This window comes from Borostomias antarcticus, assembly GCF_949987555.1.
Source record: "Borostomias antarcticus genome assembly, chromosome: 24".
NCBI lineage: Eukaryota > Metazoa > Chordata > Actinopteri > Stomiiformes > Stomiidae > Borostomias > Borostomias antarcticus.
Window position 1 is genome coordinate 4409025 of NC_140257.1, and position 17827 is coordinate 4426851.

Genomic DNA, 17827 nt, shown 5'->3' on the forward strand with positions numbered 1-17827 from the left:
TGCCTCTGACGTATTCCTCCTATTGTGGATATCACCTCATATCCTTAGCGAGGCGGGGGCATTAAAGAGTATGGGAGGTGCTGCCGGCCAAGACGGTCAAAAGGAGTAGGGCATGGAGAGAGAGGAGAAGTTCCCCCCGCGCTGAGTGCTGTAAGGGAGCCGCTCGGAGGAGCATGGGTTTGGACCCGTCGCTGACTCCTCATGCCGGGATCTGGATGGAACTTTCTTTTCTCCTGGTGGAATAACGAGTGGTTTCGGGATCGCCTCCTCTGTGATGTTCTGGAAAAGCGAGCAGATGCTGGGGTGTTCGGGGGTGGACGGAAGAGATGTTGAAAATGGATTCAACTCGATCTCAAATACTACGGCAAGTAGCCTACAATGTTCCCTAATTCCGAATTCCCTAAACTCAGAAATGAAACATTGCAGTTTATATATTTTAAAAGTAGCCTAAAGGCTACAGTATGGAGGTGTTTGCTCTAGGCCTACATGATTTAGCCTAACTCAAATTATATTCGTGCTGATTTAATAGGCCTATACATAAACAATCTACAGGCTACCACCAATATGAACCTGTTTATTGTTTCCTAGTGGACATTGTTGCAGTCATCATCATGGCAAACCGCGGTGTTTCCCCGGGCTTTGTCCCTCAATCAGCCGCCCGGGAGCCTCCCACCAATCACAGCGATAACCTGGAGCCTATCTGGGATGTCACCTGTTAACAGAGCAAACGAACACATTTGTTTGATTATAATTTATTTGTTTTAATTTAGAGGACATTTCAAGATGGCCTAAATATAATAAAGCATTATTGTTCACATCTACGATTAATTAATTTAGATTCTTTTTTTTTTTGCACTCCGTTGAGTCGTCTTCGTAGTTATAATGACAGAATTCAGTTCAGATTTCACCTGGTTCATCAATCAGGTAGGCCTAATCAATAGCACCTGAGTTTGAAGGCCTCGAGAGCGGATTTGTATGACCATTTATTGTTTTCGTTATGTCCGAGGAGGGGGTTGAATGGGACCCATTTAACCTGCTCTGCTGCTCACAATTTACAAATGAAGAAAAAGACACGAAGGTGTTTTGTGTATTAGTTTGTGTATTAGTTTGTGTATTAGTTATGTTTTGCTAAGTCGAGCTGCGTAAAACCTGACCGCGAAACATTACCATAGGTCGCGCGCGACCTCTCCAAGACCAGGGACACTCTGGAAAAGCACTTTGTAGTTGAATAAGGCCTCAGAGAAATCCTAGACTAGCCTATGAATAATCAAATATTTACCTTTCTTGTTTACCAACATTAAACTTGTATTTTCTCATTCTCGTGCCAGAGCTCTTCAGATGATATTTTCGAGGATGAATCCTACTCGCCGTCTTCCACCCTCTCGTCGTCCTCCACGCTGCCCACCATGGCCCCGGCTGCTCTGGAGGGGAAGACGCCCTGCTCCAGCTGCGGCCTGGGGATCGGGGACAAATACTTGCTCAAAGTAAGACTCGACCCGTGTGTGTGTAAAATCCTCAATATTAAAGCGGGTTAAAGCTGACTAAATTGTAGCCTACTGTCTCTTCCTGAATTATCCTACTTCAAGGCTATTTATTTACACAATGAAAGGTCACCTAGACAGACCTAGGTTATTTCCAGTTGTTGAAGTTGGGCTATTTAATTTCGTCAACATGATTCCAACCACATTATTTTTAGTTGTAGCTTTCTCAAACTTGGGTTCACATGTTACTGTAACATTATTTTTGAGAACCTTTTAATGTGGTGTGTCTCCATCCCTCGGTGCCCGTAGGTGAACAACCTGTGCTGGCACGTGAAGTGCCTCTCGTGCAGCGTGTGCCAGGCGCCCCTCGGGAGGCACGTCAGCTGCTACATCAAAGATAAAGACGTTTTCTGCAAAGTCGACTACTTCAGGTAGGCGTGAACAGAAGCCTCTCAGAACAAAGGCATGTTGATCAGGATGTGTCCTGTTCATTTCTTTTCATACATTTACAGTGTAATGTAATGTCATATTTGGCAGGGTGTCACCTCAACAGGAAACATGTGCTCCGTTCGTTTTCTGTATGCTACAAGATGTTATAATTAAAGCAATACATCGCGATATTTGGACCTTTACCAACATGTCTGGTGCTAATTCCCCAATTAGATTTAGTAAAAGTAAGCTGAATCGTCCAAACAGTCTACTCAGAAAGATAATACATTGACATTTATTACCTTTTAAAACTCGCGCCACCGGGAGGCAGCATTCAGTCTGATGTTCATTAGAACATGTATTATTGTGGCGTCCTAAGCGTTTTGGAACAAAATTAATGACCCTATCATGTAGAAGAACACGCACCATTATAGGACCCATCATTAGAACATGTATTCTTGTGTTAGAAATGCTTTTATTCACCTTTTCACATCTTGTGTTTCCATGCCTGGAAAACGCTTTTCTGTGCTTAAACACAGTAGTAGCTAACTATTCCGGCTTCTATGGATATCATGCGTTTTTAGCTCAATGATATCATGGCGGAGGTGAGAGCGAAACATCTGAGAAAACGCTATGTAGGCCTATTGCTTTAAACTTTAGTAAGGGTAGAGAATCCTACATCCTCTCTCTCTTCCTCCCTGTCTAACTCCATCTCTCCTGTCTTTCTCTCCTGCCTCCTCTGTCCCTGCCTGCCATCTGCCTGTCTCACACACTACATGCCCCCCCCCCCCCCCCCCCCCGTGCCCCTCCAGGAAGTACGGGACCCGCTGTGCGCGCTGTGGCCGCAACATCCACTCCAACGATTGGGTGCGGCGAGCGAAAGGAAACACCTATCACCTGGCCTGCTTCGCCTGCTCCTCCTGCAAGCGACAGCTCTCCACGGGGGAGGAGTTTGGCCTGCTGGAGGACCGCCTCCTGTGTCGCGTCCACTACGACCGCATGGTGGACAGCCTCAAACGCGCCCAGGAGAACGGTGAGACATGGCGAAGTGGCGGAGGAATAACTCAAGGTCGTAGGTTAAAACCCCCTTTAAAGGTCAAAGTTCGAATAACATGAGCTAGAATGCATGGTGGCGGAGGGCAGCCTCAAATGAGGAGGAGGATGGTGAGCAAGCGGGAGGGAGAGACTGACCTTTAACCTCTAGGGCACACGGGTCGGACTTGTGCCTCATCACCCTCATTAAGAGGCTCACTTGTCTGTGTCTGGCCCTATTTGGTTAACTAGTACAGTGCCCGTCGTGGCTGCTCGGCGCATTGCTGCAGTATGCATGCCACCCCAGGGCCCGGGGCCGTTCTGTTGGTGCGTATGCTCATGCCTGTACAACTCGCAAAACATTTCTTACGCCTGTTGCTATGCTTGGATAGATAATAGAATGCGTTTACTCATACAATAGGCTACTTGAAACAAGGAAGGAGTGAAGAACATGGTGTTTTTATGTAATTCCCTCTGTCCCAGTGAAAGTTTCGGGTGAGAGGTAATGTTTTCGGTGATGTGTATTTATTCATTTATTGGTTTATTAGTTGCTGTGTTAGCAGAATTCTGTAAAAACTACAAAACCGATTTTCATGAAACTTGGTGGAGGTGTGTAGCATTGGCCCATTACATTTTGGAGCAGATCCGACCCAAGGAGGGCACCACAGAGCTGCCCAAACATGGCCGCCCATTCACCTTTCATTTTTTCACTTGCGCCTCAATTCCACTCACTCTGCTTGGCGTACTGAATGCAGTCAGGTTTAATTTCGTCCTCCACACGGCTTCAACTTCCACTAGTTGCGTTTCAGGAGTGAGCGTTTTGTTAGATATCCTGACAGGTCATCAGAGGGTGGGACCCAACTACCCATTTCTTCTACTGGCCTACTACTTGATGCGTCCCAGCTGCGGCATCCAGCAAAAATAGATCTGCTGTCTATTTCTACTGGAGCTCTGTTCAGGGATGCTTCTGAAACGTACCGCTCCTCATCTGGTGGAAACACAATCATCGTGTAGAATGGTCAGGGTCAACTCCGGCTGCCATACGGGAACTGGAACAGGGGGGCTTGAAACAGACATATCTTGACATGGGAAGGTCGGAGACGCTGGGTTTGGACTGGCATAAAGCTCTCGACCTGACGAAGGCAGCAATACCAAACATGTTCTGCTTGCACACAGAGCCACTACATGCATTCATGAGTCTGTGTTCTCCGAGCACCATTTCTAGTTGAAGATTTTCTTGAGCTGCGTTGTTTCTCATTATTCGCCTTATTCACCTCAGGTCAGTCTGATGTAATTGGGGGTGCGGATGAGGAAGTGCCCGTTGACTTCAATGTTAAAGGTTCACTGTAAAAACACCACTTCAAGAACCAAAATAGTCAAAATAACAGGCTGAATACACTATCGGGGTTACAAACTCATCATTACCAGACTCCGATTGATTTTCACTGCCGTTGTTTTCGTATTTGGAAATGCATGGAGGTGAATGAGCCATAGTTGCATTCACTCATGTATTATCGAACGCCAAAACAACGGCAGAGAAAAACAGTCTGGTAAAGATGAGTTTGTAACTCCCGATAGTGTATTCAGCCTGTTATTTTGACTATTTTGGTTCTTGAAGTGGTGTTTTTCCAGTGAACTTTTAACATTGAAGTCAACAGGCACTTCGGCATCCGCACCCCCAATAACGTCAGACTGACCAATATGGCCGCCAGGTGAATAAGGCAAATAGACCCCCTGGTCCCTGAAGTGTAGCGTTGGTGTTCTATGACGCCAGTGCTCTGTTATTTTGGTCTACTGTGGTCATGTGATCCGTGTGTGGTCGTCTGACAGGAAAAGGGGTTGGTGAGGATGAAGACCAGGAAATGGCCCAGCCTAAACCATCCAAGAGGGCTCGCACCAGCTTCAACTCTGACCAGTTACAGGTAGGTGGGGTGTGTGCTCGTTTTACTATACTTGTGGGGTCCCCACAACAGTAGTGAACAATGCTCACTTGTGTCCTCACGTTTAGGGTTAATTTTACTTCTTTTTTCCCCCTTTTTTTTTTTTTACAATTATGGTTAGGGGTCAAACGTCAAACTCATAAGTAGGGATGCACCGATTGCAAAATTCTGGGCCGATGACGATGTTTAAAATAACAATCCGGCCGATGCCGATGTTTATTTGTATTTAATTATTCCCCCTTTTGTGCCAGGGAAATAAAGAAATTAAGTGTTTGGTTCCAAAACGCAGATTTTTATTTCACTTTAATTTGAAAGCAAACTACACGTGCGTTTGCGGCATTACGTCACGGATCTTCTCCGAATCTGCAGCTGGGTAGGCTACGTTTTGCAACAAAAAGCCGTAATTGCTGCGACATAACATCGGCCACTACCATCGGTGAATGTCATTTTATTTGCCGAGGGGACAATGGCAGTCATCAAGGCCAACATCGGCTGATGCTGATGTTCGGCCGATGCATCGGTGCATCCCTACATCACAAGTATAGTAAAACCAAGATGTGTGAGTGAGATTCTAACCCTTTACCTGTCCCAGGTGATGCAGGCCCAGTTTTCTCAGGAAAACAACCCAGACGCCCAAACCCTCCAGAAGCTGGCGGAGAGGACTGGGCTCAGCCGCAGGGTCATACAGGTCAGCCATCCTCACTGTGCTCTCACAGCTGCTACTGCTAGACCGTTACTATGCTGCTGCATCGCTACCTTCTCTTCATTCATACCCCTCAGGTCAGGAACCTCTTACACACTACCACCACTATACCGCACTGCATTACCTTAAACCCAGCACACCCATTAGCAGAATATATTAAACCAACAGCTCTCTCCACATGAGACCACAACAGAGTAAAAACAGAATGTAACATTGAAATGTGTGACTTACGCCACAACTAATGTAAGACGATTGCATTCATGAACAAGTAAATTAAACCATGGATTGCTAAAAGTGACATTCCAAAGCTGAGTCACGGCACTCGGCAACATAACATGCATGGACTAATTTAAAGGAGAATTGGATTATATGACTTGTTTACAATAAATTTAAAAAATAAAAATTTTGAGCAATAAGGTTAAGAAACTGAATTTGCCGGCAGCTTTTTGAGACTTTGAATAAACTCAAATCTTAAATGTCATCCTCCATAAAATGTTCAGACTCAACTCGTATAGCTTACGGCCATCATTCTAAATTATTGTGGCGTTCATTTGTCAGTCAGGCAGAAATCCAGGTCCATGTAACCTATCTATTTCAGAAAGGTATCCTTCAAGAAGAGCAGTTACAGCTTTGCAACATCGGACTAGCTACTCTTTCTCTCTCCCAACTGCACATCCTGGCCTTGCTCTCACGCTCCCTGTTTACAATGAGTCCTAACTGGCAATCATAGCTGTCAATCATACCGAGCAACCGCCGCGAGGCCCCGCCCCCCCTAGAGTTTGTAGTCTTACATTAGGGACCTATATGGATACATATGATGCCAGAAGTTATTTTGAGCTGCTGCTCAAAAGCTGGTTTTGTCAAATTGTTTTTCACCAAATATTCCAGATCTGTTTTCCGTAGTTGGTGGCTCACTGTTGCTGCCAAGTATTGTAGCGAGCTAACATGGATAAGGAGATACTGATGACATGATGAACGAATATGAAGTCTCCGACGTAGCTTCAGGCGAGGCACGGATGTCAATGCCGGGCTAATCGGCAGTGGCTAATCAGTCACACCCCGTAATGACGCAACCCACCAGCTGAATGTCAGCTGTCATAGCATTGGTTCAGCTCGCTAGAGTGCATGTATTTAAGCTGTCAAAACATGTCATTGTTCGCTCTTGCCATTACTGTTGATCGCTCGTATCTGCGTGCTCGCCCCACCTCCTCCCCTGCTCCACCTGTGTTCTGTCGATGTCGTCTCCGTTGTCGTCATTGCTCTCTGTTCCGGGGATATTGCTGCTTTCTTCTGGTATTCCACTATGCGTTGGCTAGTGGAAGCCGGGGAATTTCACTAGCTTAGTCTCTGTGGTTCTCCGTGGTGATCGTGGGCCGAAACATCTCCGAAGGGCCATCCAGCGGTCTCTCCAGTCACCATGGAGGCAGAGACACTAGGCTGTATCTCCTTCGGAACTCCACGAAGCGTCGGCCCGTGGAGGCCAGGGACTATAATGTACTGCAGTCCCCCTGTGGCGCTCTTTGACGGTCTTAGTGGGCTGAGTTACCTCCGAGCGTCTTCCCGATCGCGGCCCACTCTGATCGTCGTAGAGGCAGGGGGCTAGATGCCGTTCCCTCTTCCGGCACTCTGGGCCAAGCGGCCCAGAGTGGGGGAACATCTAGATTGCCTCCCCCTACTAACACGCTTTCCACATGCGTGGAAGGCAGGGGGCCCCCCGAACAAAGCACACCGCCAAAAATGTATATGCTGTATATATTGTTGCATGCTAATAAATGGGTCAATTTTGACTAAAGTGATCTCGACAAATAGGTAGAACTATTAATCTTGAAATAGAAAGAACTATTAGTTCTTTCCAATCAAGATTTGATTGGAAAGAACATTTGAAAGCTTGGAGATTGGGGGAGATGCCAAAACCCTTTCAAGCATCTTGACTCATCAGTTTGCTTCAGGGTTAGTTCACAGTTGAGTAAGTGTAGATTAATCAGATTGCCTACAAAGTGTAGCCTCATCTGATTGGCTAATTTGTTTTTGTATTTTTGTGTGGAGTGTTGGGTAGTCCAGCTTGGATCTGGTTTACAGAAGTAGGTTGAATTATTAACTTAGCATAGCTTATTTATTATTATTATTATTATTATCTGGCTTACGGAAGTAGGTTGAGTTTTCACCTGGCCAGAGGGGCGATTGAGAGTGCTGACAAAATTGAGGAGGAGAGAACGATATCATGGCATAATACCAGGCCATGAGGAGAAATAGTCTGAAAAGATGTAATTAATAGTATTTTTTATTGGGATTTTTGGGGGCATACTGGGCCTATGAGAGGAAGCGTCTCTGCCGGTAGGAGGGGTCATGACCGTTGCTGCCGGTAGGAGGGGTCATGACCGTTGCTGCCGGTAGGAGGGGTCATGACCGTTGCTGCTGGTAGGAGGGGTCATGACCGTTGCTGCCGGTAGGAGGGGTCATGACCGTTGCTGCCGGTAGGAGGGGTCATGACCGTTGCTGCCGGTAGGAGGGGTCATGACCGTTGCTGCGGGTAGGAGGGGTCATGACTCTTGCTGCGGGTAGGAGGGGTCATGACTGTTGCTGCCGGTAGGAGGGGTCATGACTGTTGCTGCTAGCAGATGATGGGCTGATGCAACTATTCATTCCACCTGTGCCATCAACCGTAGGGGGCGCTGTTGAGGTTAGGGTCTGCCCTTGGCCAGGCCTGGCCCTGTTGAGGTGTTGAGGTTAGGGTCTGCCCTTGGCCAGGCCTGGCCCTGTTGAGGTTAGGGTCTGTCCTTGGCCAGGCCTGGCCCTGTTGAGGTGTTGAGGTTAGGGTCTGCCCTTGGCCAGGCCTGGCCCTGTTGAGGTGTTGAGGTTAGGGTCTGCTCTTGGCCAGGCCTGGCCCTGTTGAGGTGTTGAGGTTAGGGTCTGCTCTTGGCCAGGCCTGGCCCTGTTGAGGTTAGGGTCTGCCCTTGGCCAGGCCTGGCTCTATGGTGTGTCTGAGGGTCCAAACAGAGCCTGAACCCTCCTCCCTCCCCTCCCCCACTCCCCAGGTGTGGTTCCAGAACTGTCGGGCTCGCCACAAGAAGCACGTGAGCCCAAATCAGCGATCCCAGACCCCCACCATGGCACTGCAGTCCTCCAGTCTGTCCCCGCCCCTTCTAGAGGACCTGCAGTACACGGCCTTCATCCCGATGGACACGCCAGTGCTCGCCACGCTGCACACGTACATGGACGGTGAGACGCAAACAATGGGGCCCCTTGAAATGAGTAGGACTGCTGATCTAGGACCAGTTGTGCCTTTGGAATACTATTACATTTACATGATCCTAGTTCAGCACTCCTGTCCTGAAACACTATCCCTGGCTGTATGCTATCCATGTTTGTTCATGGATAAAAGGCTAAACTGGTCCAAAATAACTATTTCTTATTGGAGGGGAATGCTTCAATACTGTTCTTCCAATAACTACAATAATTTAAACATTTTTAATTTCCCTCTTGATTCACAGCGTTCATGTTTGGTTGTAGCTTAGCAGACGTTGGATAATCGTGATCAAAAACATTTTGCGTGAGGCTCACTATTGTGTGGTTGTCTTTGCAGTTCAGACCTGGGATTTTAAGAAGGAGCATCTGGAGTTCCAGCCTCTTCTGTCCCATTCGATGACACAGCTGCCAATCAGCCACGCCTGAGCTACTCATCCCGCCCCTCCCTCGCAGGACTGGGCCTCACCATTGGCTCAGAGATTGACGACCATATAGAAGAGCAACTCATCTTAAGGATGCATGGGGGGCATCTAATTTTCAGAGGATGTAAAGGAGATAATATGGTTTTCTATGTAATGTAAAATAAGGCGGTCAAAGTGTGAACATTTATTTTGTTAATATTATATAGTATCTATATTTAGTTGAAATTCATGGCATTTAATTTATTTGATGTATGTGGCAAGGCACTTTTTTTTTTTTTTTAAATAAATGAACTGATGGAAGAATTGTTAAGTTTCTGGGTGTTGAGTATTCTGTTCTCTGAAGTGTTTTGTGTTGGCTGGCTGGCTCATTGGCTGTGAAAATGAACTTGTAAATAAAAGCCACAGAAGAACTGCCCACCTCAGTACTGCTGCTTTTTTCATCGCACCCTGAATCTAGTTATGAAGGACATCTTCACACACTGTACTTCTCATTTTATTGTACATACTACTGCTCTCTCCTCTCCATCCTGTCTCCTGCATCCCTCTCCTCCAGCATGTCTTCCTCCTGCGTCTCTCTCCTCCAGCATGTCTTCCTCCTGCGTCTCTCTCCATGTCTTCCTCCTGCGTCTCCATGTCTTCCTCCTGCGTCTCTCTCCTCCAACATGTCTTCCTCCTGCGTCTCTCTCCATGTCTTCCTCTTGGTTGTGTGCAGGATCCTCTAGGCCATGGGTTCACAAACTCCAATGTGGGCCTCCCCTCTGAAAACGGTGACACACCTGCGCCCCCCCAACCCCCCAAATGTGTCCATTTTGCAAGGCAGCGTTAGCGGAAGTAAGTAAGTAAGCCTGCTCTAGGGGGTGGTCTTTAACAGGAGAGGGAATGCCTGCTCTAGGGGGCTGGTCTTTAACAGGGGAGGGAATGCCTGCTCTAGGGGGCTGGTCTTTAACAGGGGAGGGAATGCCTGCTCTAGGGGGCTGGTCTTTAACAGGAGAGGGAATGCCTGCTCTAGGGGGCTGGTCTTTAACAGGAGGGGGAATGCCTGCTCTAGGGGGCTGGTCTTTAACAGGGGAGGGAATGCCTGCTCTAGGGGGCTGGTCTTTAACAGGAGGGGGAATGCCTGCTCTAGGTGGCTGGTCTTTAACAGGAGAGGGAATGCCTGCTCTAGGGGGCTGGTCTTTAACAGGGATGCCTGCTCTAGGGGGCTGGTCTTTAACAGGAGAGGGAAAGCCTGCTCTAGGGGGCTGGTCTTTAACAGGAGAGGGAAAGCCTGCTCTAGGGGGCTGGTCTTTAACAGGAGAGGGAAAGCCTGCTCTAGGTCGCTGGTCACACATCCTGTACACTCTTTCCAGGGAGGAGAGTAATAAGCAGCATTTTAAAGGTTTAGTGTCATAATAGGCAAGAACATGCATATGTGTACCTATTAAAATTTTATTTAGAAAAGAATTCACATTCTATTCAACTTAATTTTATAAAACAGTCCCAAGTTACAAACATCAAATAAATACCCATACCAAGTTGTATAAAAGAGCATGTATGACATTATAAAAACAGCCATTAGTATCTGTTCTTTACTGAGTACACTGTTACCCCAATGGCTGTGACGCCCTATCGTTGCCTGTCGAATCCCAAGCAGGATCAGCTAGTCAGGACAGAATAGCAAGGTCTAAATCTGACTGAGTTTCAAAGTTAGATATCTACTGGAACGCTGTAAAACTGCTTTTTGGAATTGGAGCTCCAGGTAAAATAGAACACTTGTGGTCCATGTAGGGGGAGTGCACCCTTTCAGGGAGATAGTTGGATAAAGGAAGGTGACAAATTCAAGGATGTGGCTTCTTAAAGTCTTCAGGGCAGGAAGTGACATCTGAGGTCAGGAAGTGGACATTTCCAATCAGGATGCAGAGATGTGGGATGACCTCAGAGTCCTGAGCTCTTGTCTATGTTCTACACGTCTATGTTCTACAGTGTGTGTGTGTGCGCGCGTGCGTGTGTGTGCGTGGACTTTGCAGCCTACTGCATGTATTGCTCTGTCACTTGAGTTGTTAAGAGAAGCAAATCAGTTCTTCAGAGCCCTTATTAGGTGTCATACTCCTGTCACACATTCATGCATCACACAGTAGCTGACATTCACCCTTCGGACGAGTAGCTTGACGTCTCATCATCTGTCCCGGTCACAATATAACCCTTCCGCTTCAAAAACCATCACTACCTTCTTCACGCTCCTGGTCATGAGGTAAGGCATTACACAGTACCACTGTAGAGGCTGATAGTCACGCTATCGCCTGATGTCATATTTCCTAAGTCTTTAGTAGTAATTGACTTCTCTCGGTGAGAGAGAGGTCAACGTCACTGAGCTTGTTTGACCTCCAGCGTTCCAGAGGTCACAGTCAGTCTGTCCTCAGAGTGCTGCCAGAGGTCCTGGTCACAGTGAAAGAGAAGCATGGATCACCATTAAAGTCCAGGTTGGCCAATAGACAAACAGCATGGTGTTATTGACCATATTCACACGGCGGCCATTTCTCTCTTACGTCACGCTCAGGGTGGGAGAATGCTGAAGTATCCATAGACCATCTAGTACAAGTTTGTTATAAAAATAACATTTCAAGATTCGAAATATTCAGAAATAACATTCAGAATACACTACTGGAATTACAAACTCATGATTACTGGACTCTGTTTTTCGCCGCGGTAGTTTTCACGTTATGAAATACATGGACGGGAATGAGCTGATGACTAATGCGCTCATATGTATTTCATAACGTGAAAACTACCGCGGTGAAAAACAGAGTCCAGTAATCATGAGTTTGTAATTCCAGTAGTGTATTCTGGATGTTATTTTTGACTATTCCGAATCTTGAAGTGTTATTTTTATAACAAACTTGTACTAGATGGTCTATGGATATTTCCGCATTCTCCCACCCTGAGCGTGACGTAAGAGAGAAATGGCCGCCGTGTGAATAAGGTCAATTGAGTTCAAGAGAGTCCACAGACCAGAGACAGGTCTGTTACTGAGTAGCCAACAGACAGGTAGGTCTGTTACTGAGTAGCCAACAGACAGGTAGGTCTGTTACTGAGTAGCCAACAGACAGGTAGGTCTGTTAGCGGTGATACTGGGTCTGGGATAAAGCATGCTAGAGGTGTCTGCAGAATAAAGCTATTAGTTAGCGGGAGGTTCTATGTTCCATCATCAGGTCCCTCGGCCAATCACAGCAGCAGTGCAGGGATCATTGGGGAGGGGCTATCCCTGTGACTTCCTGGGGTTGTGGTCTTTCTTTCCCAGAATGCTGTGCAGCCCGGGTGACATGAGGAAGGGCCTCTCCGGACTCCCGTCGTTCCTCTCCAGGTCCTCACCTGCAGGGACAGAACGAGAGGAGGAGGAAGAGGAGGCAGGGACAGGGAGGACAGACGAGGAGGAGGAGGAGGAGGAGGAGGGAGGGACAGGGAGGACAGACGAGGAGGAGGAGGAGGAGGGAGGGACAGGGAGGTGAGACGAGGAGGAGGAGGAGGTTAGGGAGGACAGACGAGGAGGAGGAGGAGGTTAGGGAGGACAGACGAGGAGGAGGTTAGGGAGGACAGACGAGGAGGTTAGAGGGGCTCTGGAGTAAAGGTGGAGAGGTGATCATGCAAGCAGATGACCAGCTGGTTTAAAAAGCTGAAGCCATGATGATGAATGAGAAAATCTAAAAATCAACTAATCATCCAGTCAACCAATCACATAATCCATCTTTAATAGAAACAATAGAGATGTGTGTGTGTGTGTGTGCGTGTGTTTGAGTGTGCAATCATGATCTCTACTCACAGACACACAGGAAGAGTGTGTCCACACACATGGCATAGACACTGAAGAACCCGTGGGCGATCAGATAGGACCCGAACACCACCGTCTACAGTACCAATAAGATGACACAATCACAATCACAATGGAACTGTAACTATACGATTCTTTAAGACTTTACTAATTAGCTTTTGCAGAAACTGAAGCTAAATTAGTCATATTCCTTTATGAACACTCATAAAGAAAGGGACAGATCCCAAGCATGTCTGACCAGAAGAGAACCCAGTAGTTCAGGTTAGGATAAGGTCAGTCTTACGAGCACAGGAACCCAGTAGTAGTTTAAGGTGGGAACCTCCTCTTGGAGCATTGGGATTTTCTTTGTAAAGAACAAGAAGGCGATGACTCCTGCAACGCAAACACACACACACACACACACACGCAAGTGAGGCAATCTAGACGTGACCAGAGGAAATTATGTCTTGGGAGTAGTTTTTCAGTGAGCAACTTACCCACTCCCCCCGCAACCAGCACCTTCCCTAGAAACAGCAGGAAGTCAGTCACTCTGTCCAGCACTGCTACCCTGCAGGAGAGGGAGGCAGAGAGGGGAGTTGGCCCAGGGAGGGAGGTTCCACTCAGCCCTGGGAAGCTAATCTAGGCCCAGGCTTCAGAAGGCCTTACCTCACCACATTCCTCATCAGCAGGAGGCCGGCTTCTCTGGCTGAGGTGCAGAAGTTCTTCCCATAGATGGCTATCTGGAGGGGACAAACACAGTCCTGGGTCAAATATGTGAACTCATTATTTTGAAAGTATCTGAATTGTATATTTGAGATGCCTCAGAGTTTGGACTTTTGAAACTGTGCATAGGTTCCCTTATATAATATAATCAAGTGAACCTGAAATAAAGCTGTGGTTGACTGCTTTCACTTCATCTTCACAACCATACTAACTAGCTTGACATGCTAACTAGCCTATGATGCTAACTAACGCACCATACTAACTAGCCAACCATGCTAACTACCCCACCATGCTAACTAACTCGCCATGCTAGCTGGCTCACTATGCTAACTAGCCCACCATGCTAACTAACTCACCATGCTAACTAGCCCACCATGCTAACTAGCCCACCATGCTAACTAGCTCACCATGCTAACTAGCCCACCATGCTAACTAACTCACCATGCTAACTAGCCCACCATGCTAACTAGCCCACCATGCTAACTAACTCACCATGCTAACTAGCCCACCATGCTAACTAGCCCACCATGCTAACTAACTCACCATGCTAACTAGCTCACCATGCTAACTAGCTCACCATGATGTAGGCGTTTCTGTTCATGAAGCGTATGAAGCGTTCTAGACACCAGAAGCAGCACTTCAGACAGCAGAGCAGGAACCGGGCCACTATGTTGTTGGATCCTAGACACATGCATACACACATGCACGCACAAACACACATGCACGCACATACACACATGCACGAATGCACGCACACAAAGACACACATGTACACAAAGTAATGACAGGTTGGCCAAAGGTTAGTTTGTCCCTACTATTAAGGTCAAGTTTGAATGCTACTGTCCTAGCCTGTATATCAGTGGTGTATTATTGTGAGTTGAGCTGGGAGTAGAGCTGTCTGTATCCTGTGTGTGTGTGTGTGTGTGTGTGTGTGTGTGTGTTTGTGTGTGTGTTCAGGACCATGACGGAAAATAAGTGTTTACACTTTTTCATGTTATCCTTTGGACTTTTTTTTATTTTAATCCATCAATAAATAAATGAAATGAAAAAATGAAATGTGTGTGTGTGTGTGTGTGTGTGTGTTGAGACAATGCCTGACCTCTGAGTTTGTGGTCCAGGTACTCCAGGATGACTCGCACCATCTGGACCACAGCCAGGATCAGAGATCCGAACGCCAGGGAACCAGTATGGTACCTGTGAGACAGAGGTGGTGATGATGAACTAGTGTGTGTGTAGTAGTGTGTGTAATAGTGTGTATGTAGTAATGTGTATGTAGTAGTGTGTGTAGTAGTGTGTGTGTGTGTGTGTGTGTGTGTGTGTGTGTGTGTGTGCGTGTGTGTGTGTGTGTGTGTGTGTGAGTGAGTGCGTGTGCGTGCGTGCGCGCGTGTCCCTCACCTCAGCGCCCTGCTGAATGAGGAGAAGAGCAGGCAGGGTTGTGTGTGCGTGTGTGTGTGTGTGTGTGTGTGTGCGTGCGTGTGTGCGTGTGCGTGTGCGTGTGCGTGCGTGCGTGCGTGCGTGCGTGTGTGTGTGCGTGTCCCTCACCTCAGCGCCCTGCTGAACGAGGAGAACAGCGGGCAGGGCGGTATGTCCTGGGGCTTCCTGCGGGCCCAGTAGTAGGAGGCGAAGGCCCCAGCCAGGGAGCACTGCTCCAGCGCCAGGGCCAAGTGCACCAGCCACAGGAACACCAGCAGGTTGGACAGCTGCAGCAGGAACATGTAGCGGTGATAGGGAGTCTCCCCACCGTAGAAGGCAAACGTGCACTGGGCGCCCCCGCACACCCGCGAGATGTTGGTCCTGTTGAAGGTCTGAGGAGAGGGAGAGAATTGGACTTGAGTCTTGTAGGTGTTGAAACTCGAGTTTAGTTTGGTCCTACTCAACCGTTTCTATCAACTGTCATCTTATCACAAGTGGACTACAAACCTATCAGCAAGGAAGACAGGAAGAGGACATTAAGAAGAAGTGGCCTAACCAGGCAGTGACCTAACCTGGATGTGTCCTGCCCAAGCAAAACGTGCCCTAACCAGGAAGTGTGCTAGCCAACAAGGAAGTGGCTTAGCTAACCAGGAAGTGGCCTAGATAACCAGGAAGTGGCCTAGGTAACCAGGAAATGGCCTACCTCTGGGTTGCAGGTTTGGTTGGCGTAGCTGCAGTTGGGTTCAGAGGTCATCACCTTGTAGATGGCTTGTCCAGAGGAGGCCAGGAAGCTGAAGAGCTTGCTAAGGATCACAGGAGGACGACTATAGAGACCTCTACACTTTTCAAGCTGTCATGCAGTCTATTCTGAGCCAGTGGCATATATTACCTCTCTCTACAATACAACGTCATGAAAACTGCTTCTGTTCTGCCCCGATTGAAAGGTGGTGATCCCACATTGCTTAAGAACTACAGACCAATTTCCAAGCCCCCGATTTCAGCTAAGGTTCTTGAAAGGTTGGTAAATGCTCAGATCTAGGATTTTCTGTGCCTGAATCATGTTTTATCTCTGTATCAATCTGGGTTTAGGAAACAACATGCAGTAGTACAGTAGCTGCTGTCTCTTAGGTGTTGAATGGCATTAGGCCGACTGTTGCTTTGGACAACAAGAAATGTGCTGCCCTTTTTACTGACTTGTCCAAAGCATTTGATACTGTCGACCATGTGATTTTATGTCGAAGATGATCAGATATAGGTCTGTCTCACCATGCTGTTGGCTGGTTCTTAAATTACCTGTCAAATCGTAAGCAATGTGTACAGTCTAGTGGTCTTTTTTCAGACTTCCTAAGTGTCACTAATGGTGTGCCACAGGGCTCAGTTTTAGGTCCCACCCTTTTTATCAGATACATACATGACCTGGAGTATAGTTTCAAAGATGCGTCAGGTATGTGCGCTGATGACACAGTGGTTTACTGTTGTGCTTGCATTTGAGCAACTGCAGTCTGCATTCAATACCATTAAATCTCACTTGCTCAATCTTAAACTGGTTTTAAATACAGATACAACAATAGTGATGCTCTTCTCAAACAAAATGAGATTGCCAGATTTTACAATATAGTCTTGCCCTGTATTGTATCCAGTCAAGGTACCCCCATTGATAGAGAGGCCTATTACATTTTAATTGATGAAAGCCTTACTTTTAAGTTGGACATTGAGAGTATTTTAAGGAAGCTTAGACTTAAATTGTGTTTCTTCTTTGGGAATATTTTTTGTTTTAATTTCAATGCCAGGAAACAGCTTGTTTCTGCCACCTTCTTACCCCTCTTGGACTATGGTGACACTTTATGAATGCCTCTGTTCACTCCTTCACCTGCAGGATGCTGTTTACCACAGAGCTCTAAGATTCATAACTGGTTTTAAACCCCTCACACATCATTGCATGTTATATTCCTTAGTTAACTGGTCATCCCTTTCCATGTGAAGGACCATGCATTGGTATCTCTTCATCTATAAAGCCCTGTTAGGACTGCTCCCACTTACCTATCCTGTTACTAGCACTGCCATGATCTCCACTCCCAGGACCAGGTCACCCTCACTAGACCCTCAGTTCCTAGTCCCAGAACCACATCACCCTCACTAGACCCTCAGTTCCTACTACAGGACCACATCACCCTCACTAGACCCTCAGTTCCTAGTCCCAGGACCACGTCACCCTCACTAGACCCTCAGTTCCTAGTCCCAGGACCACGTCACCCTCACTAGACCCTCAGTTCCTAGTCCCAGGACCACATCACCCTCACTAGACCCTCAGTTCCTAGTCCCAGAACCACATCACCCTCACTAGACCCTCAGTTCCTAGTCCCAGGACCAGGTCACCCTCACTAGACCCTCAGTTCCTAGTCCCAGGACCACGTCACCCTCACTAGACCCTCAGTTCCTAGTCCCAGGACCACGTCACCCTCACTAGACCCTCAGTTCCTACTAAAGGACCACGTCACCCTCACTAGACACTCAGTTCCTAGTCCCAGAACCACATCACCCTCACTAGACCCTCAGTTCCTAGTCCCAGGACCACATCACCCTCACTAGACCCTCAGTTCCTACTACAGGACCAGGTCACCCTCACTAGACCCTCAGTTCCTACTACAGGACCA

The 17827-nt window shown here is 47.4% G+C and overlaps 2 protein-coding genes across 2 annotated transcripts in view; one reads left to right on the forward strand and one right to left on the reverse strand.

Moving 5' to 3' along the window:
- Window positions 1–274: 274 nt before the first annotated feature.
- Window positions 275–9299, forward strand: LOC311325146 (LIM/homeobox protein Lhx8-like; the record flags this gene model as incomplete). Its single annotated transcript, XM_084457807.1, has 8 exons — window positions 275–364; window positions 1329–1484; window positions 1791–1912; window positions 2723–2943; window positions 4773–4864; window positions 5475–5570; window positions 8621–8804; window positions 9169–9299. The coding sequence occupies 8 exons, from the start codon at window positions 275–277 to the stop codon at window positions 9255–9257; spliced, it is 1050 nt and encodes a 349-aa protein (XP_084313933.1). The 3' UTR covers window positions 9258–9299.
- A 3189-nt stretch (window positions 9300–12488) lies between these two features.
- The window catches only part of LOC311325257 (choline transporter-like protein 5-A), a gene marked incomplete at both ends in the record, with an annotated part of 25903 nt that continues 20564 nt past the window's right edge, over window positions 12489–17827 (reverse strand). Inside the window, 9 exons of the mRNA XM_084457925.1 lie at window positions 12489–12601; window positions 13050–13134; window positions 13342–13430; window positions 13535–13605; window positions 13704–13777; window positions 14338–14441; window positions 14860–14954; window positions 15303–15565; window positions 15877–15964. Of these exons, the coding sequence (XP_084314051.1) occupies window positions 12489–12601; window positions 13050–13134; window positions 13342–13430; window positions 13535–13605; window positions 13704–13777; window positions 14338–14441; window positions 14860–14954; window positions 15303–15565; window positions 15877–15964 (982 nt within the window). The remainder of the gene's footprint in view (window positions 12602–13049; window positions 13135–13341; window positions 13431–13534; window positions 13606–13703; window positions 13778–14337; window positions 14442–14859; window positions 14955–15302; window positions 15566–15876; window positions 15965–17827) is intronic.